Source organism: Tetrao urogallus, assembly GCF_951394365.1.
Source record: "Tetrao urogallus genome assembly, chromosome: 2".
Classification (NCBI taxonomy): domain Eukaryota; kingdom Metazoa; phylum Chordata; class Aves; order Galliformes; family Phasianidae; genus Tetrao; species Tetrao urogallus.
The window spans coordinates 79,345,692-79,369,237 of NC_136814.1; the positions used below are offsets into that span (position 1 = coordinate 79,345,692).

Consider the following 23,546-nt stretch of genomic DNA (forward strand, 5'->3'; position numbering starts at 1 on the left):
GGAAAGAATAAATTAGCAGATGAAAAACATAAGGAAAAGCATGCTTAATAACGAGAAGTAATCCTGGGCAGAAGAGGTGAGCACGAACTTCAGGTTAAATGGAGATAAAAGTGCAAGTTTTCAGCCTAACGGATAAGCGAGTCTTATCATACAACCTGGGGTGACCAAGAATGACAGATAGTTTGAGGAGAGAAACAGGGAAACTGGGGTAATGCTAATGACAAATCTAGACATTAGAGAAAGAGAAACAGGACACAACAACGTAGTAAAGACAAGGGATATGAAAGTACATAGATTTCAACAGAGAAGTACAATAACTTTATCACCATGACTTGATCCTTGGTATGAAGTGTGAGGTAATAATTTGAAGGACACAATCTCAGGACAGAAATATCAGGCCTTCCTTAATGCATGGTTGGAAGAGGAAGAAATAAAAGCAGTCTTTATAAGGATCCCACAGAACAGCTGGGTCACAATCAAAAAATTTGCACTTTCCACCTCAAGAAAAGCCAACAGCAAAATTATGAGCAACTGGGTATGCAGTGGTACCTTACTGGAAAAAGCAGATTCCTCAGTTTTAAAACACAGAGGAAAACTACAGGAAGCTTTCCAATAAGAACAAAATGGCTAACAGTCCTACGCCCAGATCAAACAGATTTTCATTTTCTGAATTTTGTAGCAGAAAAAAGTTTATCAAAGATAATAAACAGATAATTTAATAACATTTAAAAGAGACGTCCATGTATGGCAGCAACGTAAAGCTTTACAACTAGTGACTCCAATACTTACCCTGAAGCTGTCAGGAGAGCTTAGATACAGTTTTTCTCTAATGTCTTCTGGAGCACCGGCACAAAGCCTGTAAAAGATATGATAATTCCTCTCTTCTTTGCCTTGCACACAGATCCGAGATTTCTCCAGAAGATAATGTGATACAAATCCACCAACCACCGAGTTCTAGGAAGAAGAAATATTTTTCTAATTATTTGAATTTTTATTTAATATTTATTTTTAGATTATTTGTGTGAGAGTTTTTCAATTTACAATTGTCTGCTCAAGTCTATTTCAACTGACACTGCCCCAGAGCTTAAAATATATATTTTAACTAATGGGTATCAAGCTTAAGATGAGAAAGTTTCCTCTACCATAACTTCTCCTCAGTGCAAGCACTGTGCCATGTACATTTCTCTTACCAGAAGGCTCTACTTCATAACGACAAGCAGAAATCCTACATGCATATGCTTAAGCTATTCTAGCTAAAATACATTCGAAGAAATATCTTCATAGGCTACACAGCGAGTAGTACTTCTGACCAAAAAAAAATAAATCAATCAATCAATTTTAAGACTTTTTTCACATACATAACATTAATGTGAAGTCTTAAAATTTTATACAAATACATAACAATCAGAAATTCATATAAAATATTAAAGCATTAAAATAAATTTATAACAGCTGATATATATATACACAATTCACACCTGTTTGTGAATTAAAGGAATGCATAAATGCTTAAGAGCAATTAAGTTATTCTGCAGTTTGCCTCTTCCCTTTATGTGATGTTTGGATGGAAGCAATTTTCCCATTGATTTGACACACAGTTTTCCAGCAGTGACACAGTGCTGTGGCTTTCCTTTCATGGTGATAAATATAAATCAAATAGGAAAAGCAAGGACAGTGAGTATTTGGTGTAAGATAAGTCTATTTAACCTACTTCCAATCTAGCATTTCCATTCTATAGCAAAAATCGGTCGCTATTATCTGTATCAAAACTCCAGTACCTTCTCATTGAAGTGAATTTCCACGAATTTCCCAAAACGACTGCTATTGTTGTTACGAATAGTCTTTGCATTTCCAAAGGCTTCCAATAACGGATTTGCTGATTATAAAAAATTATAAAAAATATTTAAAGAAGTGTTAAAACATGATTGATGAAGTACCAGTAGGAAAGGGAAAAATAAATTCATACTAATTATTCAGTTAACTTATTGAGAATAAGGTGTGAAAATTAAAGGAAAAATATTACCTATTATAAATAACTCATTTTGCAAATTGTACTGGATATACAGTGGTGGAATTTACAATGAAGTGTTTAAATGTCATATAACACTGCAAAACAATTGAATTAATACTGTAAGAAATTCACAGACGATCACCAAAAATGATTCAGTGGTGTTCTTCTAACAGCAAGCAGATAAATAAATGATACACAAACTATAAGATACAATACACAATTTGACATTTCCCAATGAGTTGTTGGTCATAAAATCTAAACTGCCCATTTATCCCATCGACAAAAATGTCACTGAAATGTCATGCACATATTAGATTGATTAGGAAAAAAAAAAAATTATTAGAAAAGCTGTTTTCAAAACCACCTTAAAAGTGCCCTTTCAGATAAGCTGGATTAAACGAATGAGAGATTTTTTATTTTTTTTTTTACTGGCTGCAGTTTTCAAGCATCTTAAAGACAAATCCATACAGAAAGAGCTGCTGCAATCTAATGCTTGCTTTATATTATTCAAGTCATGCATGGTTTAAGCAGTTTGAAAATGCTTAGTAGTTTTGAAACACAAGGCTACTGACTGTACTTTGATAATTCTGAAGATAAAAGAAAATCAGTTTACTGAATTGCACTAACAACAAACCAAAGAAAATATCTGCGGGACGCTACAGGCTTGGGGCGGTGTGGCTGGAGGACTGTGTAGAGGAAACGGACCTGGGGGTATTGATTGATGCTCGGCTGAACATGAGCCGACAGTGTGCTCAGGTGGCCAAGAAGGCCAATGGCATCCTGGCTTGCATCAAAAACAGTGTTGCAAGCAGGAGCAGAGAGGTGATTGTTCCCCTATACTCAGCACTAGTGAGGCCGCACCTCGAGTACTGTGTCCAGTTTTGGGCCCCTCACCCCAAGAAAGATATTGAGGCCCTGGAACGTGTTCAAAGGAGGGCAACAAAGCTGGTGAGGGGTCTGGAACACAGGCCATATGAGGAGAGGCTGAAGGAGCTGGGAATGTTCAGCCTGGAGAAGAGGAGGCTCAGGGGAGACCTCATTGCTCTCTATAACTTCCTGAAGGGAGGTTGTAGTGAGCTGGGGGTCGGCCTCTTCTCTCGTGTCATTAGTGATAGGACGAGAGGGAATGGTTTCAAGCTACGGCAGGGGAGATTCAGGCTGGACATGAGGAAGTATTACTTTTCAGAAAGGGTGGTCAGGCACTGGAATGGACTGCCCAGGGAGGTGGTGGAGTCACCGACCCTGGGGGTGTTCAAGGAAAGGCTGGATGTTGTGTTGAGGGACATGGTTTAGTGGGAGCTATTGGGAATAGGTGAACGGTTGGACTGGATGATCTCTTAGGTCTTTTCCAACCTTGGTGATTCTATGATTCTATGATTCTATGATATTTGAAGGCTTTTAACTAAAAAAACATGCATTGGAAATTACGTGAGCAGAAACTCAGGCCTAAAACTGACATCCATCTACAAATCTATTCCTACAATTGAACTGTGAAGGAATAACTACAGTGGTCAGATAAATTAGGGATGATAATACATTATTTGGTAGGACACCAGCATTAACTTCTTTGGTTTGGGGTTTTTGCTTTGTTTTTAAAGCACAACTTTAAACATATGCAAGAAAATCCACGTCTCACTTTCACAACCGTCTCACTAAGAGGCCCTAGTAACTGTTCAGGTATCCAGATACTTTACCTATTAACTGATGTGAAGAATGGTTTATGAATTTAAAAAATTTGCAGGAGTTCTTTCAGTAGGATTAAGGTTCCTCTATTAATACAGATGCTTTAAGAGCACTCATTAAAACTGTGCTTCACAAAATTTAAAATTCATGCATCAGATGCTGATTAGAAACAACAAAAACACTAAACAAATCACTTCTCAAAATACCTGTAAGTACCAATTAATTATCCAACTCTTGGGCTACTTTCTAGGTTCCTTCAGCACACAATGAATTTCACTAAGGACTGGTTTAAATAAACCTACAGCAATAACAGACTAAAGACTGTAGTACATGTCTTGAATGATCCAGTGACTCAAACTATGTAAACGGAAATACATGAAGTTTAAGAAAAAGACACTAACAGTAATGAAATTCTGGAATAAATCTTCAAGAAAATATAGAAGACTGAAGCTTTTTCAGAGTGGTTGGTTTTTGAGATGCGTCTTTCTTCTCAAAGTTATTTCCAGGTTAATCAGGAATTCCACACAACACTGAAAAGGGCCAACCAAATAACCATAAAGAAAAAAAGTCTCTTTTGACCTTGTTTGGGAGTCTATTATAAAGACAGACACAATGAAGAAGAAAGTGTTAATCCAAATGATATGCCTTACAGCAAAAAGCACGAACAACTCTGAACTATATGATAAACCTCCCTCCTTTGAGAATTTCATGGTGAGAAGAAGGCATTACATCTTGCTAATACTAACAGGTATTAATGAGAATGCAATCTTAGCCTTGTGGATTAATAAAAGATAAAATCCAGCATTGGCTACACAACAACTCAAACTCCACATCAAGGACTGTGTGACCTTATATTAAATAAAAGTGAAGCAAATAAAAAATAAAAAACCTTTTTTAAGAACTTAAGATCAAAGTAAACTACCTAAATTACTCCACAGGAAGTCTGATAGTATTTTCATCCTAGCTGTTATTTTACTGACACTTCAAATTCAAAAAGAATTTTAAAAAATATTATAATTGAACCTTAAATGAAATTAGGCAAAATTCAGTACCTTCTACAATTCTGTCATCAATATCTTGGCCAGTACCGTAGGACTCGGTCAAATATCTGTAAAGCAAGATAAATACAAGTAAATTACTGAATTTTCCCATGTGTTTCCTAAATTAAACACAAGTTCCATGCATACAGCTTCAGCATTCACAGTCATCAACGTTAATAAAATGCTGAAGTGTAGATGGTGATATAGGAAATTGCAATGCATAAGTAACATAAGAGTCAATTTAGCAATTGAAGAAAGAATTGAAAACAAATCCAAAACTTTCTCTTAAGTTGCACCTCTTTTTCCGCCCCCCCACTCCCAGCTCTCACATACAGGGCATACCTCCTGGAAATTTACAACTAAATCTGGGACACATTTTAAGCTGTTCTTGAAATAGAACCTTCCAAAAAAGTTCAGGAACATTAACAGAGCTATATTACTACCTTTTGCCTCCTGATGAGTACACAAGGAAGAAGCCTTCCTGTTTTAAGAACTCATTAATAACATTTTGCACACATGTTATGTGGGGGCAGTTGGCAGAGAGATGCAGCAGTGTTGACATTTGCCTGCCACGTAATCAGAACTTCCTCTGTCGAGAAGCAGAAGAATAACATCCTTTGAGGATATTCCTCAGGGGATGTTCTCCCAGTACGTGCTGTGTTTTGTGGGTTTTTTAAGCAGGACCAAAGTTGTGAGCCATATTCTGTCAGGACCTTGCTGCAACTCGTACAGCTCTCCAGTAAAGGTTGCAAAGGGGCAGAGAACAGTGTGATGGACAGAATCAGAATCACAGAATTGTAGGGGTTGGAAGGGACCTCCAGAGATCATCGAGTCCAACCCCCCTGCCAAAGCAGGTAACAAACAAAGCAGGTAACAAACAAAGCAGGCTGACAGATGGCCAGCCACGATGATTCTTCCTGGGATATAGAAGATAATACCACTACCACGTATATGATGCCAGGGAAAAGGCAATTAAAGATTTACACAGGGAAATAAGGGAAGGAGAGGACAGAATGAATTCAAACTGCCTGCACTGTGCTTTCCTAGTCAGGTCACTTGTATTCTAGTTGAATTTAATGGAGCATTACTCTCCAGTTATAGTGTTCCAGAATGATATAAATCAGTTAAAGTATGACTCAAATATGGTCAAGATTATTTAAAACATGTAAGAGGAAAGCTGATCAGCAATATGACCTCCACATAGTTTAATGTGCTTGATTCAGTATCTTGCATACATGAACATCAATAAACAAATAAATGAATCCCATTATTCAGTATTTATTCAGTAAAGTAGGGTAGAAATATATTACAATTGCAATTGTCTCAGCAATTAAGAGTTAAAAACTATGGATTATCAAGCAAACTGAAGAAACAACGACAGGGAAAACAGATAATTGCACACATATGGCAGAAACGAGCGTGTCTCGCAAGACACAGTTAAAAAGCCTAGTTTCCATTTTACCAACGACAATACCAGACACACAATACCAAAACAACTGCATCATAGACCATAATAACTGCATAATAAACCATATATGATGCCACTACAAGTGAGTTAAGGCTTCTGTAAACGTACAGCCATTGCCATATGATCCATATGCTATCATGTCAGCATTTAACTCTATGAATCTCATGAACTAAAGTGTATGTAGAAGCATACACATAACCTTCTGAATCAAGACTTATTGCTGTGCTACTGAGTGCTCTCAGTATTATAACTGAGATTATAACTTTGATTATAACTTTGATTATAACTATATAATTAGCTCTGTCTGTACTTCAAACAAACACATCAAAACAAGAGATTCACTGAATTACTTTGTTTCAAAATTACAAACCTCAAAACAAATTTAGTGTTTTCTGTCTTGCCAGCTCCGGATTCTCCAGAAACTATGATGGACTGACTCATCTTGAGTACTTTCATATCACGGTATGCTTTATCAGCTTAAATGAAAGAATACATGAAACATGACAAATTATGCTTGCAACTCTCCTGAAAAATCAAATAAAAAACTAGCCACAATATAAACATGCAAACTCAGCATTTTCAAAAAAATCTTTACAATTGAATGTACTACATTTTATTGAAGTTTCTCTTTGAATTACATGATAGCTGTCCACCCACCAACACCAACACGTGATAGCTTGGAGTCTTTGACAGCAAAAATTTACCAAACTCAGGTAGGACAAAGTAAAACAAAAAACACCCACCTGGTATTGAGCATTTTCAGTTAAATGTGTTCACAAAACAGCTGAAAATCAATTTTACTTTAACATATTTTTCAATGCACAGTGTGACAAATCTTTCCTTAAACACAGTTACATTCAAAGTAATTTGTAATCAGGTTTATACCAATAATAATACTTAAATGTGCTTTCTGCCTATAAAATAATCATATAAAAAGAAGCAATGCATGTGATTTGGCAATGTAGTGAAAGACAAATGCAATCACTGTATTTTGCCAGTTTTGTGTACGTCATTCTTCATTTTTTAAAATGTGATTATTTTTATGATTGTAAATTATATTAAAACTGCTCAGACGTAAAACACTGGAGGAACAGAACAATCATAAATAGTTGCCCAAAATCTTCAAACTGTATATCAAAGTGGTGAAAATTTGCAATGTTAGCCACCATGTTTTATTTGTAGTAACTCACAGTAATTGAATCAAAGGTGCAATTTATATACATCTACAATTTAATGCTTGCTTTGTAAAAGACAAAATCAGACTCAGTACATACCAATAGCAAAGACATGTGGTGGCAGTGTCCCAAGTGATCTACCCTGGTACTTTTTAATAGCCTCCGAAGAATAGAACTTAGGTATATCAAAATATGGATTCACTGCAATAAGAATGTTGGCTACATATGTCTGTGAAGAAAAGAATTAAGAGCAAATTATTAGCTAGTATCCAACCAAAGTAGTTAACAGCAATTTTCTATTATTATTGAAGTGTAAAGTTGAACTACAACAATTAGATTTGCAATTTTCTCCAGCTAATGCAGATCAAAGAAGAGATATGCTTTCAGAGTTCTTCAAATCATCTTTCCAGGACTTCTGTGAAAAAGCACTTCTCAGGAGAATTTCCTAACCACTGAGCTGTGGAGCATGTCCCGAATTTGACCTCTGTCTCTCTCCTTTTAAATGATTTCCTACTGTATGTGTTTCTAGATCAGGGATAAGGCATCACTACTTCCTCTTCTAAAGCAAAAAAGTAAGCTCTTGGCTAGCATATTGCAGTCTCCTCCAATGAGGACAATAATTTTTCAATATCAAATGGAAGCAACTCAGCAGGAAGGACTGACAGAATAGTGCCTGGGAAATTGCTCAAGCCAGGCAATAAAAGCATTGAGCTGAGAGAAATCAGCTACGGCCGCTTCCGAAGTGAGAAATGCAGAATACAAATGCTTTGCAATTGACAAAGAATTTGGGGGAGGGGGAAGGCTGCTTTTTACTTTTCCATCTGAAAAATCTTTCATACTTTCATTTTAATGATCAGATCACATACAAATATGGCCTGATGTCTGAAGCACAGAAAAAAGCAGATTGGTGGGAAAAGGTATAAAGAATATCAGATAAACCCTCAGACTGAATAACTTATTCGGTTTATTGTTAATGAGTATATCCCAAGACTAAAAATCTCCAGACTGAATTTTAGGCGCTGTCATGAAATGCTGATAGAAGGCTGGATCACACATAACACAACATTTTTTTTCAGACGCTTCTATTTTCATCATTATTTCAATGATATAAGACAGAAGCACAGAGCTCTTCAAGAGCTGCAAGTATTAAAATTCATTTTCTTTTCAGTGACAATGCAAATACTGTCAATCGGAACTAAACAAAAAAAAATACAATAAATTCCAACTGTATCAAAAAGTTACAATGAAATGGTAATTAAGATAATTTGATATTTTTTCCAGAAAAATGTATGTACATGGGGCAACACATTAGTAGCACTTGTTCAAAGGGAAGAAAAAATTTATGAACCGAAATACTATCCTCCCTTATGATAAGATCAGTTTTAGAGTTTATTTCATTGTTTTTTTGTGTCTGTTTCATTATTATTTCTCCAGTACAACATTCAAATCACCATTTTAATTCATTTATCTTAAAGCTGGTGCTTTATCTTGAACCTATAAAAAATGTATAGCTCTGTAAAGTTAACTGCAACAAAGGAAAACAACTATACATTCTTTATGCCTATATAAGAGGATATCACTCTTAATCAATTCATTTTAGATCAGCAGACTAACAAAAAGGTTGATTTTTCTTTCTGAAACACTGACACTTAGAAATTGCGTAGACAATTTGCATTATCACAGACCAGCTTTCTATTAGAAAAAAAATAAGAAAGAAAATTCTTATCTTTCTTCTGTTTCACAGCTGTCAGTGTCAGGGCAGATGGCAGGGACAAAATGTAATTCAGTCAGAATTCATTAAGGACAATTAGGCAATCTGATAGCAATATAAAAGATTAAGATGGACATCTGAGCTAGGAGGTGTTAGAGACAGCACCTGTTTGCTTCGTTCAAAAATAATGAAGAAAGAACCATCTTTGTTAATAGCTAAGGCAATGGTGAAGTAAGTTCCCTACAGGAATTGACATCTGCGATACAACACTGTGCTACAGCTGCAACTGAGCTGTCAGGTTGAGAAAAATCTATTGCTCTGCCTGGTAAATTTAGCTAGCGTCAATCTGATACAGGTCTTAAGCAAGGTAGCAAAAAATGCCTGAAACCTCCTAAATTTATAATGGTACAATTTCTTTTAATGTTCTGTGATTGGAGGAAAATATTAATTTTTTTGTGGATTCAGTTTTTTTGAAAGGATACTTATCATTAGACTGGTTGACATGACAGGTAATACTTACGTAAATTCGGTCCTTACTGTATCGAACTTTGATATTGTGAAGGAGAGTGGCTTCATTTAAATACATAAGGGAACCTAAAAGTAAAAGAGTCATACAGCATTAAGAGAACAGGACTATCTTTGTGTACAGCCAAGCAACAAATCTTAGGATTAAGGATTTTACTTCCTCTTTCTTTGACTACAGTTTAATTCTATCATTCCTATCTCTATACTTTGTTGAGGCAGATCCTCTAACTCAATCAATATACACTTTAAAAATTGTAGACCTACTCTTCATTGTACAGCCTAAGTTAAAGAAAGTTGCTGAACCAAGAATTAGACTACAGGAGCCTCAACAGAGATCCTTCAAGTGTAAATTGTCCACTCCAAAGTCCCTTATAACATCCTCACACACAAACACTGTGCTTTTCCCTCCATGCTATTCTACAAGCACGGAAACCAGTGGCTATCAAAATCCATCGCACCAACTCTTTTATTCCTTCCACATCCTCTCTGATCTCTGCAACAGCATCCACAGGGCCACACCATGATGCTTTGAGTAAATGCTGGCCTCCTGGAGATTTTCAGCTCTTCAATTTTTCCAATGTATTTTATAGAGACATAAAACATCATTGCAACATCAAGCACCAGTGCAACCTTTCACATCTCTAGGCCTCCTCACGGAAACTGCTGGAGGGGGACAATATTACCACAACAAAACCTACCTATTTTTTTCCTTTATATGTTAATATAGAATAACTGCAAATTCCACGAGCCCATCACAAAAAGGCAATGCAAGGCAGAGAGCAGGCACATGCGCAGTTTCAACACGCTGGAAAAGCTAGGCCTTGTTTTCAGCTATGAAACTCTGGAATGTGTTTGGCAATCCAAAATTACAGAGAGCACTACTTAAAACACAGCCTCAAATATGTTTTCAAATATGTCTGGTCATCTTTTTCTATTTGCCTAAAATTTAAGTGCAGAACACCATTTTGTCTTGTAACAATTGATTGGCTACCATACTTAGTATCCCTTAAAGCATTAGTGGCAAGTGAAAAGTTGTATACATTTGACTACTGTTTATAGAATAAGCAATGAGTGATAACTGCAATCCCCTACTTCACATGAGGCCCATACGTGCATTATCAGTAGGCAGTGACCAATAAAGCATAGAGAGAGTGTCATTTCTGAACTTAAGCCAAGTGGAACCAATGCCCCTAGGGCCTAAAGGGCCATGGCAGAGAAAAACAAATAGCAGAACCATAGAATTGCTCAGGTTGGAAAAGACCTTAAATTCTAGCTTATTTCTGTGGATATGCAAGACAGACTGCAAATTCGCATTGCTTGTAGTCCATCTCCTCAGACACCTTGCCCAGAAAGGAAGCATGAAGCTCAGCAAGCAGCTCTTAACTTCTCCCTCAACGTTCCTTCTACTGACTCAGAAGATAGTGGCAGTAGAGCAGGGAGTGACTGTACCTCCCATTATGTACACCAAAACCAGTTCTAAGCAAAGGTCACTTCAGCAGTGGTTTGCAGCCTCCCTCTGGCTTGTGTAGCTCCACTGAATAACAGTGCTTCCTTCCCTAACTAAAACATAGCTTTACTTCAGATGACTGGAGGCATTCACATTTCTCAAAGGACCTTGCAGCTTCTGGGTTGTTTAGAAGAAACCATCTTCCTCTGAAAAATCTCTTGTACGTACAAATCTGCTATGTCAGAGGTTCCTAGACCACAAATTGCATGGCTGCCTTAGCAGACCTATTTATGCAGTCACCTCTTTGAATGAGGTTGTCCCAGGTGAAAGAGACATTACAGAAGGAAATGAACTAGAAACTTCTGCTTTCTCCAATAAAAGTTGAAATCTCCTTCTCCCTGTGGGTGTTGGTGAGGGGGGGTTGTAAATTTTGAACGTTGTTGCTTATGTTTAATCATTTTAATTCTCAATACTGAGTTAAGAAAATGCTGTATAGTAATTGTCTTTGTACACTTAAAATTCAAAAGAAACAACCTTCTCCCTTGAATGCATCTTCAGATGAACCTCATGTGGTTTGCATTATATTTTAAAGGAAATAGTTAGGCATCCCAAAAAATTTGGTAATTATCCAAACAACACGGAACCCCAGATTTCAACATTCTCTTAGTCCCCACTATTCTCTTAGCAAAAGGATCCCAGTCCTCATTAAAGGCACTGTACCTGCAGATTCACCATGTAATGGGAGCTTGTCTCCAAGAGAAACACTGTCACCTCATTGCAAGATGTACAAAATAAAGCTTATGTCAGCAATTTCAAAAATGCACATTCTTTAGAATAAACTCCATAAAAACAGCAGCCACATCCAGAAACAAAGACAGCAACCAGAGAGAGAATTACTGTTATTCATATTGCTCGTTCCTAAATATAAGCAGCATATGTGCACAGTCACATATTTATTTACATAAACTTCAGAGAAGTGAAGTCAGGCACTTAATGTCAGGAAATGCCAATGTCAAATCCATACATGCTGGCTCTCCTGTGCATGCAATAAACCGGGCTTTACATGGAAGATTATGTTTTATCCTGTAATTACTAGGCTCTATGCCTGCTGGACACTTTTTAAAAATAATTCTTATCTGACATCCTGCCCTCCCCATTCCTTCCTTTTATGGCTTTTTTTTTTTTTTTTTGTCATAAAAAAATAGATGTTTCACATGTGGTGATAGCCCCCTAAAATTGAGTAAGCTTGAGGTTGTTGGGGAGTGGAAGAGGGGTGTTAATCACAAGAAAATGTAAATTATTTTAATCTGTACCATTTGCAATATTAACATTTGAGGAAGAGCTAGGTTTACAAAAAGGTTCTCTCTCGCAGCCAACATATTAGAGATATGGAAGGCTAAGGGTGGGGGAAAAAGTAAAAATACTTCAGCAGATTACTCCTGGAAGGGATTTAATCACTAAGGATAGGTTCCAATGGTAAGTGTATTATTAACTAGTTCTTCAGGATTTTTCAAAACTATTATAAGGAGAGACAGAAAGCACGTGGCAGTTTGTCAGGCTTCCCACGATTTATATTTAACATGCTCTTCTTAAAGATCAACAACACTCAGCACAAATCACAGAATGGCTTCGGTTAGAAGGACCTTAAAGATCATCCAATTCCAAACCCTGTACTGCGGGCACAGTTGGCAACCATTAGATCAGTTTGCCCAGGGCCACATCCAACCTGGTCTTGACTGCCTCGAGAGATGGAATATCCACAACTTATCCACAATCTTCTCTAAGAGAGAAAAGGGCTAAACTTAGGATTTATATATGCTGGAGGTAAACCTCAACTGCTGAGCAAAAGGTAGAAATACATTGGAAGTCTGAAAACAGTATATGATGCAGAAAGGGTTGCTGAGCAAAATATTTTTAAGTTTTATATTTTGTTTAGTAAACCACAGAAGAGATTTTCTTTAATAGGACTGTTTTAACTTAATTGAATAGTACTTTGTTAAAATCTCAAATTATATCTATTATCTCATTCCAATTTTCAGTTCCCTGACTAGAACACTCAGATACCAGGACATCTCAGTAGCATCACTGTGACAGATGAATACATTAAATGCATTTCCCTAACAATAATCACAGAAGACAGATACCAACTTTGAAAAGTTCCTATCCACATTACATTCACAAAAATACCAAAAAAAATGGAAGCAAAGCTGTCAGTTTGGTTCCACCTGTAAAAACACTGCATCTGCTAAGTCCAGTCAAAAGCCTCAAGTCTCCTTTTGTTGTTACTTACTACAGAGCAGTTACAACAGCTGTACTTCCTGCCATGGGATATAAATACTATTTCACAACAGAAACTGAGGATCTTAAATCATCAAAACAAATTTGAAACTCCCACTTTTTATTTATTTTAAATGAACAACAGAAACTACTTTTCCCCACCATTTATGAAGTTACAGTTCTTTGGCCAACCAGTAATCCTCATCAGAAATACTCAAAAGAATTCCATTCATCAGAACTTCAAGACAGGATAGTTTCCATGAATAGATTTGTTCACAAAAAGCAACAGTTCTATAAAAGCTGATGTTTTATCATTCATCTTTCTTGGCACTCTCTTTTCTCACCCTAGATTTGGGTACTCAATTTGTTTCTATCCAACAAACCACAAAATATTTAACAAAATAAAAGGCCTGCAATATCAACACAATTTCTATTGTGCAAGTTCACTTCAAAAGTCCTTCTCCAACATCACTCCTTGACCGGATTCAGTATAGCCCATTTACATTTCCAGTAGCCCCAAAGGGCCTGGATTCCTATCTCCAAATTCTGAAAAATTATCTTGACATTTTCAGCTACTCTTGCTTCCACAGGAATGCTACCTGAGGAATGAATGGGTTACGTGCAGGAAAATGCAGTAAAATACAGAGGCTGATAAAGTAACTAATTCTTAGGCTTTGCTTTAAAAGATACAGTTAAACACAAAATACTCATTGCAGTTGATCAAGATGCTGCATATATCTGAAGTCAGTCAAGTAATAATTGCACCTGAGAATAACGCATGTAACTATGGGTTTCCTCTAAAGTGCGTGGATGAAAATTTAGAAAAAAAAATGCAATAGATTATATTTTAAATGGGCCTACTTTCAGTTTAAAGGGTTCGTAAAGTTTATACACAATATAAAGGAAATACTGCAAGCAAACAAAATTCTCACACATTTTTACTTTTTTTTTTTTTCCCCAAACGCAAAATTTATTTTTAAATTTGTAACTTACAATTATCTTCCACATCTTTTTTGCTGTCCTCTTCAGCAGGAAACACTTGATTGATAGCAGCCTGGAAAGTCTGTTAGACGAAGAATATTACCAATGTCAAAATACCTTCAAAATAAGGACTTCAAAGATGTCTTATCTCATGTTGCAAGTAAACATACCACCACTGAAGTTTCTAGCTTTATAACAGCTTTGGAAATCATACTGACCTACTAGGTGTAGACAACAGCTGCATCATTTGCATTATTGAACTACACTAGAAAAATTGCTGTAATATAAATTCTTACCACAAAAATATTTGATCCTTTTTGAAAATTGCACACAGTCGTTGGCACACAAGAGACAATGCCAAAAATAAGGATGAGAAAACTAACAATACTGCAAAGGGAAGAGAATTCTAAAGAACGAACAACTCCCTCAGCTTTGCAATGAAGGAAAAAGAAGAAAAATGAAATTATTAGTTCAGTGGAAGTAGTGCTGTTATTTTCACATTTTGTTTTAAAACATTCTCACTTAAAACATAAATTTTCAGTAAACAATATTCTCTATATCCCCAATTCCCATAACTCAGGATTGTAACCATTTTCTTCAGCAAATCGATATTCAAGTTGAACAAGACTTTTCTTCAGCCCCTATACTCCAAAAGTATAAAACCAGACAGTTCTCAAATGTTCATGTCCAAGTGAAAAAATTCATATTAAAAACAACTTTGTTTCTCCTTTATTCTCCAGAAATGATAATTCACATTGTTGTAAAAACAAAGGAAAAACATCCCAGAATGCACATATTACAGCATCTGCATAAAACTGCAGGACAGTGTAAGAGGTAGGAATTCAATTATACTTCTTGTATTAATAGCTTGCTTGAGCCACCTAGGAATGAACAAAAACCCTGTTGTACCAATTAAACACAACAGCCGCCATGCTGCTACAGGCCTCTTCCCTGTGGAAATGCAGATAAGAGGTCTAGTTTACTCTCTACTATTTTAAAGGACAACCAACCAGATCAAAAAGCGTGATCCTAATAAATGAGAAATTTGCTTGTTTAACTTTGTATCCAGCAAGACAGTACCGTGAGAAGCATCTCACATGGAAGTTTAGGAAAAATCCAGCAATTAGCTCATCTTTGCTTCATTACAAAAGATACAATAATTGTGATCTTGTAACTTAGACCATCACAAACATCTGCACATTCCAGCTCTCTCTGAAGAGGCACAGATTAATAACATCACTGAGCAAAAGTCATTTCTGCCAGCAGAAAAATATCTGCTCTGCAATATCCCTTCCCTACAAAGTTATTGTGCTGTATGCAAATTATAGTCATAATAATTTATATTTTGCCATTTCCTTATTTGGATTGAAAAAAAAAATGCATAAAACGCTTCTGTAAGGGAAAGGAAGCTGCATCATGACTTTGGAACACTTGGATGCCTATCAGAACACCTTCCTTCAGAGCATGGTGAAGCTGTGGCGGATCTGAATGTCACTCATCTCAGCAGTTTGGTTCTAGCAGAGCAGAGAGCTCTTCCCCCCCTCTCAAAGCACTGCAGTTAGAATATATTACCATCATTTTTTCTGCAAGTTTGCTGACAATAAAGGTGTACCTCACTGGGTATAGATCTATTTGAACACAACAATTTCCCACATACCCAGTTCACAGAATCACAGAATTGTAGGGGTTGGAAGGGACCTCTAGAGATCATCCAGTCGAACCCCCCTGCCAAAGCAGGTTCCCTAGACCAGGTTGCACAAGTAGGAGTCCAGGTAGGGCTTGAACATCTCCAGAGAAGGAGACTCCACAATCTCTCATTCATTTCATCCATTTTGAATGAAATACCAGAAAAGATTAAGAAAGCTTGACTGGCTTCACAAAAATCTAACTTCACTTGTTCTTGTCTGAGGATGTTTAACCACTACTAAGGACAGTTATTTATTTTTTTTTAAAGGAGAAAACATGATATCCAGCTATTCTGTAACACTTCACAAATCTTTGATACTCCAACATTTGACAGATCTCAACCCAGTTACACCACATATATCTCAGAAGAAGGAAGAGCTTTTTCAATCTCAGCTTTCTGATCAAAGATAAATCTCAATTAGAAATTAACGAGAATTCATACTGACTGCCCTCCTTCATTGCTTCACAAAATGGGAATTTTGAAATACTTGCTAGAAATTGCATCATTAGATATGCTGCAGAGACAGCTTGTGACAAACCAGATGCCCTTCCCCAAGCCCTTCCTGTCTTATCTAATTTAGTACAATATAGCATCTAAATATTTAATGAATGTCAAAACTAATAAGCAATATAAAGACAATTGTTCTCCTGCTGGATTTTTTTTTAGTTCAGAATAGTTTAAACTATGTGAACCAAGAATTTTATTCCTGTCATGATTGCTCCAATGCTTTACGTTCAAGGTGATTACTTCTTGTGTAGATAAGTACATTATTTAAAGATGTAAAGCTCTAAATATTGCTAAATGCCATTAAAATCTGACCTATTAAACAGAAAAATAGGTAAGCTATCATACAACTATCATTTAAAAATATATACATTCATTGTTGTTCTGTATTTTGAAATAAATTAGCTTTTAGAGGAAAATGTTTCAGGTCAAAGACAATTTAAAACATAGTTTAGGACAAACTTTCTAAAAATTGAGAGGATATTATTCTTATGAAGTGGTCTCAGAAGGCAAAGCAGATGATTTGTGGGTTTTTGTGTAGGCTTTTTTTTTCCTTTTTGTAATGAGGCAGCCCTTGAAATCCAATGGCAATCTTAACAATTTTTCCAGAAACTAGATGAGTGAAAAAAGATATCTTTCCGTTCAAGCAGGATCTTCTTTCTGCCATGTAATCCAATACATGTAACCATGTCTCCCTTTATACCTTCCAGATACAGACAGGGAGACATCCCTGCTCTCAGCTGCATTTCACAGAACAACTTAAAGCAACACCATTCATATGGTGGATAAGAGTCTGCTTTATTTGCTCACGCAAGCTGCACTCACTGCTAAAATAATGCCTTTGCTTGAAAACACTGAACTTTGGACATTCTGATCCTTACTTTCAGAGCACATTTATTCATTTATACTTAACCTGGTAAAATGCCTTTCTGGTTATTCAGAGCACACTAGGATATGGGCCCCACAAAGCCTTGCAGAACCCTTCAGAGACTTTCTCAAAAGACATCAGGTGGCTCTCGGGTGAACCCAACAGGGATGTAAGCTGGGGTCTGCAGCAATAGGTGCCTCCCCAGCAATGCCAGAAACTCATTACTACAGTTCCATGTGGGTCCTAGAAAGGCCTCTCAAGGTGCCAGCCCCTCTGAGGCATCTCTCTAATCACTTAATTCAGATTTGCTACCTCTAGGAAAATATTAAATTCCTTGTTTGGCCATTACACTCAGATCTGCCTTTGCCCTGTTACAGCACCAAGCAATACAACAGAAGCTATTTTCAACAGATCCTAAGGTCAGGATTTCTGATAAGTTTGAAAGTACATTCTGAGTACAAAATGTGTAAATGCAGCATCAGCCAAGTGTAACAACAGGCCGTCTTTCCATTGCCTCCCTCCTGGCACCCCAACATGGGACAGCAGGCAGGAGGCAGGCTCCCAGTTGGATGGGAACTCACTCATTCACAAACCACTCTCTAGATTCCCTCTTTTCTTTCCAGTTTTTTCAGCCCTGAAAGCCCACGATCTAGCTTTGGAGAGCACCTCCCATCACATAGCTCATGCACCCTCTCTTCAGATAACAAGCTCTCAACCATGTGCATTACTCTTACACAACACAGTCTTGGTTATTCAGATCCCCATCTCTCTTTAGACGCCTTGGCAGGGATAAGTAAATACTGTTGCTAGCTCTACATGAGCTGTAGTATCTAGAAATGCTATTGCTGGTTCATAAGTAAATGAGCATGTTTGTCAGCTACCTCCACCAGTCTGGGCTGGGCTTCACAACACAAAGCAGTCTGTGGCCACACATGCCCTAGGTCCTCCTTCCTGCTGCTGCTTGCTGCCATCCTGGAAATTTTCCACTTCTCGGCTGCTCAGGCGGATCCCCTCTCTGACCTAGTTTGCTGTGTTACACAGCTCCACTGACATGGCTGAGGGTGCCACTGCAACGCCATGGCTTGCTGCAGGCAGGGGAGGGAGATAAGGCTTTAGGACAGCAGGAAAATGCTGCCTCATAGCATTTATTGCAGTTATTAATTTAATTAACCATTAATGGTATAAAAGGCAACAATCAAGAAAAGCATACATGCATGTTTCCATTTCAGTCAGTTATCCTGAGTGAGGTACCAGCTTCTCCAGAGAATACGTATGACATGTTAATGACCCAGATTAAAAAATAATAATAAGTTACACTGCCCGGGTATGTTTACATGATCGGGTTACTCATCTCCTCCCTGTAATTATCACAGGCAGTTCTGGAGCTGCTGGATCACTCCTTACTGAAGAGCACTTTTGAGCTGTCATTTTGAGTAAACAAAGCTGATAAGCGTGGGTACAAATGCTGACTGCATTTGTGCATTGGCCCCAATGCACAAAAGCAGTGTCTTCTCCAAAAGACAAAAGCAGTCAGAAACATTTCACTATAAAAGGAAATTGATGTCACTTTGGAAAGACTGAGAAGGTAATCAAGATAATGCTTTGCTCCACCACTGTGAATATAAGCGTGGTACTCAGAACTATAGGACTATAATCTCCACTGAATTTAAATGCCTAATTGTGAAATGTTTGGTCCCTTACATGAATGAACACACATTGTTCATTGTGAACCATGAAGGTAAAATGTCTCTATTTTAGAATCCATTTTAAGAAAATAATAATAATAATAATAATAAAGAAGGAAAAAAGGAAGGAGGCAAAAGGGCGCTCCCAAGGCAGCACACATGTTAGAAATAAACAGAGATTCAAGACTCTCTTTATCAACTGTTTTTGTTTTCAATGTGTGAACTTTCGCTCACATCAGAACCTTCTGGGGATATAAACAGAAACAGGGCTAGGGGTCAACATCATTTAAATCAGTAAAAGCCTACTTAATCACAGCTTTGGAATATTTAATATGCTCTTATCTGAATAATTTTGCTTTTTCCCAGACCGAAGAATGCACCAAACATACAGACCTTATCTCACACACAGATATCCGATGTTACACTTTTTACTTCTGAGGAAAGAAAAATCTACTTCCTGTAAAATATATATATACATTTTTAAAGAAAATCCAAAAACATTCCTCTCAAAGGAAGAACTGCTGCATAACTTTTTGATCTATGACAAAGCCCTCTCTATTACTGAAGATGTGAGAAAAAAAGTTACCAGAAACATTGCCTTTCCATACCTGCAGTTACAAAACAGACCAAATTGTTAGAAACAGCATGCATCACATACTGAAAGACCAAATTACAACTTCTAAAACAACGTATAACCTTATTTCAGCTAGTAAAAACAGGGATGCTGGCCATCTGAATTAGGATAATTAATAGTAACAAGGCACATCCTGTAAAAACTGTCATTTAATTACAGTGTACTGAATCTGAAAGATGTCATGATAAATGATGCAGCTTGAACACATTAATTAGGACTTCATTTTAGAAATTATATTTCTTTTGCCTTTAATTTAAAGTAGCAATTCCATAAGACCTTTGATTGACATTATGTTACACTTCACAGCACTCAAGGTAAGAGGATTCATCACTCAATCTTTAGCAATGTAACAGAAAATTGCCTAGTCTAAGACAGAGCTTAGCACACTCCTGCAGGATTCTCTCTATATGTATCTACCAGAAAAGTGAGAAGTTAATCTCAACAACACATTCCCAACCAGTTTCAAATTTAGAATCATCAAGTACACAGTACTGAATCAAAATAACCATGGGGATTCAGTCTCCCCATCCTTCTTAAGCACATACACATGTTCAGGTAATTGACAGAAAGCATGCACTTGTGGGATATTTCACTTGCCCTGCAAGATAAAGCAGAATGAAGTTCCTTAGCCAGCAGAACAGAAAACCTTTTCCCCACTCATTCAGGCTGCATGTAATGGTGGATGTTGGAAAAGATTTGGCCCACAGGTTAAGACATATATGTATACCTAAGGTTTTTCTCTGTTCTTTCACTTATCAGACACTTACCTTGCCTTTCTGATTCAAAGGTTCAATAGTTAAGTAGTCAGTACCAATGTCCACAATCATGCCCATCTGAAACCCATCAGTTGGGTGTGGAGCCCAAACGGGCTTCCCGTCCTCCATTGTGGGAACTATCCAGTATTTCCTGTAACAAAAGAAAAAAAGTTGTATACAAATCTAGGTAGATATCAGGATTTAGTACACAGACATTAGTTTACAATATTTATTTCTGTTACCCAGCATGGAAGCAGCCAGACAACAGAATGGAGCAAGCCTGTCAAGACACATTCTTCCAGGCCTTTTCCATCCTGTGATACTTTACTCATAGAGGACTCACTTAAGCTTGTGTAAGATGATTCAAGGACTGAAGAATTTTCTGGGTGGTCCACAGCCTACTACTAACTGCAGCTACTACTAACAAGTTATAAACAAAAAAGGAAGCTCAGCTCAGTGAAGTATGAAGTACTGGACAGATTCAAAGCTAAGTCTATACTATAAGTAACTTTATAGATATGTATACACACAGACACAAATGTAATGAATCATACAACTAAGAGAGGCTTGTCTTTACCTGACTTGGGGTGCAAATACCTTAATTTCTGTCAAGGGCACACGTCCAGGTACGAGCTGAGCAGCAATGCAGTCCTTTCTCATTTGAGACAAATGAACTTCTAGCACAGCTGGGCATACGGCTCTTAAATAACCCTTTTATGTATTTCTTACAAATATATTGATTCTTCATACTACTCACTTGAGATACTAACATCCAACACAGCAACACCAAAACTCTCCCTGTTAAGGAACTTTGACCTTCTTTTCTATAAAAATACGGTGTGAAAATAGTTTTAGATTATGTGGAATCTACAATACACAAGCGAAATAGATATTAAGGCCAAGACATTCAAACCTCAGGCTCCTCAAGTTATGCAGCTAAATAAGTTCCCAGTTAAAAGAAGTATTTGATTGCATGCAAATCTCATTGAACTAACCAGGAAAGCTGCCAGCATTGGCACAATCTGAATGGCTAATGGTGCCATTTTAAATATGCTGAATGAGTTCTTTTTTTTTGAAACCTACTTTAGAGTCCTTACCCTAATGAGAATAGGGATTCCTCACAGCTTGAAAGGCTCACTCCTCCTGGCTTTCTCTAATTTCTCCTCCAAAACTGATTCACTTACCAAAGTGACATGCTTTAGGGATCCCAAAACTTGTAAAAACATTTCCCACATCACTAAGGTGGAACTTGCCCCTCCCAGCAAGAATCAAATGAGCCCGCAAGCCAGAAAGAGAACACTGGCAGCAAAGTCATATGCTAGGAAACAAGTCCCATGTTCATCTTTTCCTCACATCTGAACGAAAAAGGAGCTTCAAAACATCTCACATTGGGTGCAGATCCCCTGATCACAAGCAGTGGCAAGGAGAAAGGTCATTGTCCCTCCAAGGAAGTTTTACAACCACAAGCCAGAAAGGACATTCTCATCTCACTGAGAATGTGTCAGGACATGCTTCACATGACCTGCTTTTTGCTGCCTCCAAGGAATTTAAAAAGGTCTGAAGAGACAGCAAAGCCTTGCTGAGATTGCTTTGGGAATGCTGCTGGTCTTAACATCTTCATTGTCAATGCATAAGGCAACCTGTCATTACCTTCAAGGTTAAATAACAGAAGATTTAAAGTAATTCTAAAGCAAAGACTTTGGAATGCAAAGTCAATTTTTTTTTTTTTTAAATCAAGTAATGTTCATAAGAGACTTTGAAAAACATGGTTGTAGCATACTTCATTTAAAGTAAATATCTCTTTTATGTTTAAATATACTCAGCTAATCAGTTAATTTTTCCCCCTAGCATGCGGTTCTGGATGTGTAAAGGTAATGAGGATTTTAACACATGAAAGTTTATAGCATATTCCAATCGCACAGCTCATGCTATTTAAAATAATTTATGTAACACAGGAAGCCTTACAGTTTATTTTCCCCTGTGGTTGGAGCGCTTTAACTTCTCTTAACTGCTTACAAAGTTTATGTGCTACAACACTGAGCATCGCATTCACTTCTATTACTTCCAGCCTCTTGCCACATGCCATGAACTCTGCATACCAGGACCATCGTTAGCATGTTGCCAGCAACATGGGATACATCCTGTAAAACAACATCTGCAAACACTCACAGTTGGCTGCTGGCCATATTCTCTTTACTGTAGGATACTGTAAATCAGACCCAAGCTACATCACTGCTCTGTGGGTTATTTCTTCCAGCCAGATCTGACCTCTGATCACTGCCACAATGGGTGCAGCTGCTAAACATCTGAGTTTATTTCTGGATATAACCAGGCCTTCATTTCTTCACAAGCCTATCATCTTCTTTTAAAATCCTACTTCAACTGGCACTTCAGCCATAGGTCACACACCACTAAAAACAAGGCTCTCCTCTGCATTCAGTGTATGGCCAACTCTCCAGATGTAACAACCTTGCAAAAGGAAAAAAACTCAACAGTACTGCCAAAATTTCTGCTTCAACATGAATCCAGTCCTTCTAGTTGGCATCTGGAGGCTTCTGCTTTGTTCACCTACAGAGACTTCTGCATTCTTCCACAGTCTGAAGTCTATTTTATGCTTTATTAACGAATTATGACATGGTAATGTCGTGAACTAAAAAATCCTCTTGAACGACAGAGCAATGAGTGAATTCAGCCACCAGAATGCAAAATGCGCATTTGAGAAAAACTAATTGAGGTTTTGCAAGCATGTAAGAATCCACTGATTGCATCAAAATTAAATGTAGTAGTTATTCATGAGATAGCTAATTACTTTTAAGAAATACAGTCTTCTGCCTGAGAATCATCACAAAACCAGTGACTGTAACATTCTGCACTCAGCACTGCTGAGTATCTCTATTAGCTGGAACTCTGACAGGCTTCTGGCAGCACAACAAGATCAGCTGCTGAAACCTATCAGGCTGTACCTGCTCTACTATCTACCTTCCCATCTGATGCAGATGCCCCTGCCCTTGGGACTGATGCATGAAGTCTGTTCTGGAACCAGCTCTTGCACAGCCAGTTTCCAGCTCAGCATTCTGAGATAAGCTGAAACACAG

At 37.3% G+C, this 23,546-nt stretch overlaps 1 protein-coding gene across 5 annotated transcripts in view; it reads right to left on the reverse strand.

The window, feature by feature from the left end:
* The window catches only part of MYO6 (myosin VI), a gene marked incomplete at both ends in the record, with an annotated part of 73,343 nt that extends 49,869 nt beyond the window's left edge, over window positions 1–23,474 (reverse strand). For 4 of the 5 annotated variants that reach the window (XM_079550459.1, XM_079550458.1, XM_079550457.1 and 1 more), the window contains 8 exons: window positions 790–954; window positions 1,779–1,876; window positions 4,747–4,802; window positions 6,573–6,678; window positions 7,477–7,606; window positions 9,609–9,682; window positions 14,331–14,400; window positions 20,464–20,580. In XM_079550459.1, coding sequence (XP_079406585.1) covers window positions 790–954; window positions 1,779–1,876; window positions 4,747–4,802; window positions 6,573–6,678; window positions 7,477–7,606; window positions 9,609–9,682; window positions 14,331–14,400; window positions 20,464–20,580 — 816 coding nt within the window. Of the gene's footprint in view, window positions 1–789; window positions 955–1,778; window positions 1,877–4,746; window positions 4,803–6,572; window positions 6,679–7,476; window positions 7,607–9,608; window positions 9,683–14,330; window positions 14,401–20,463; window positions 20,603–23,430 lie in introns of those variants that run through there. The other variant, XM_079550455.1, reaches the window with a different exon arrangement.
* Window positions 23,475–23,546: the final 72 nt, after the last annotated feature.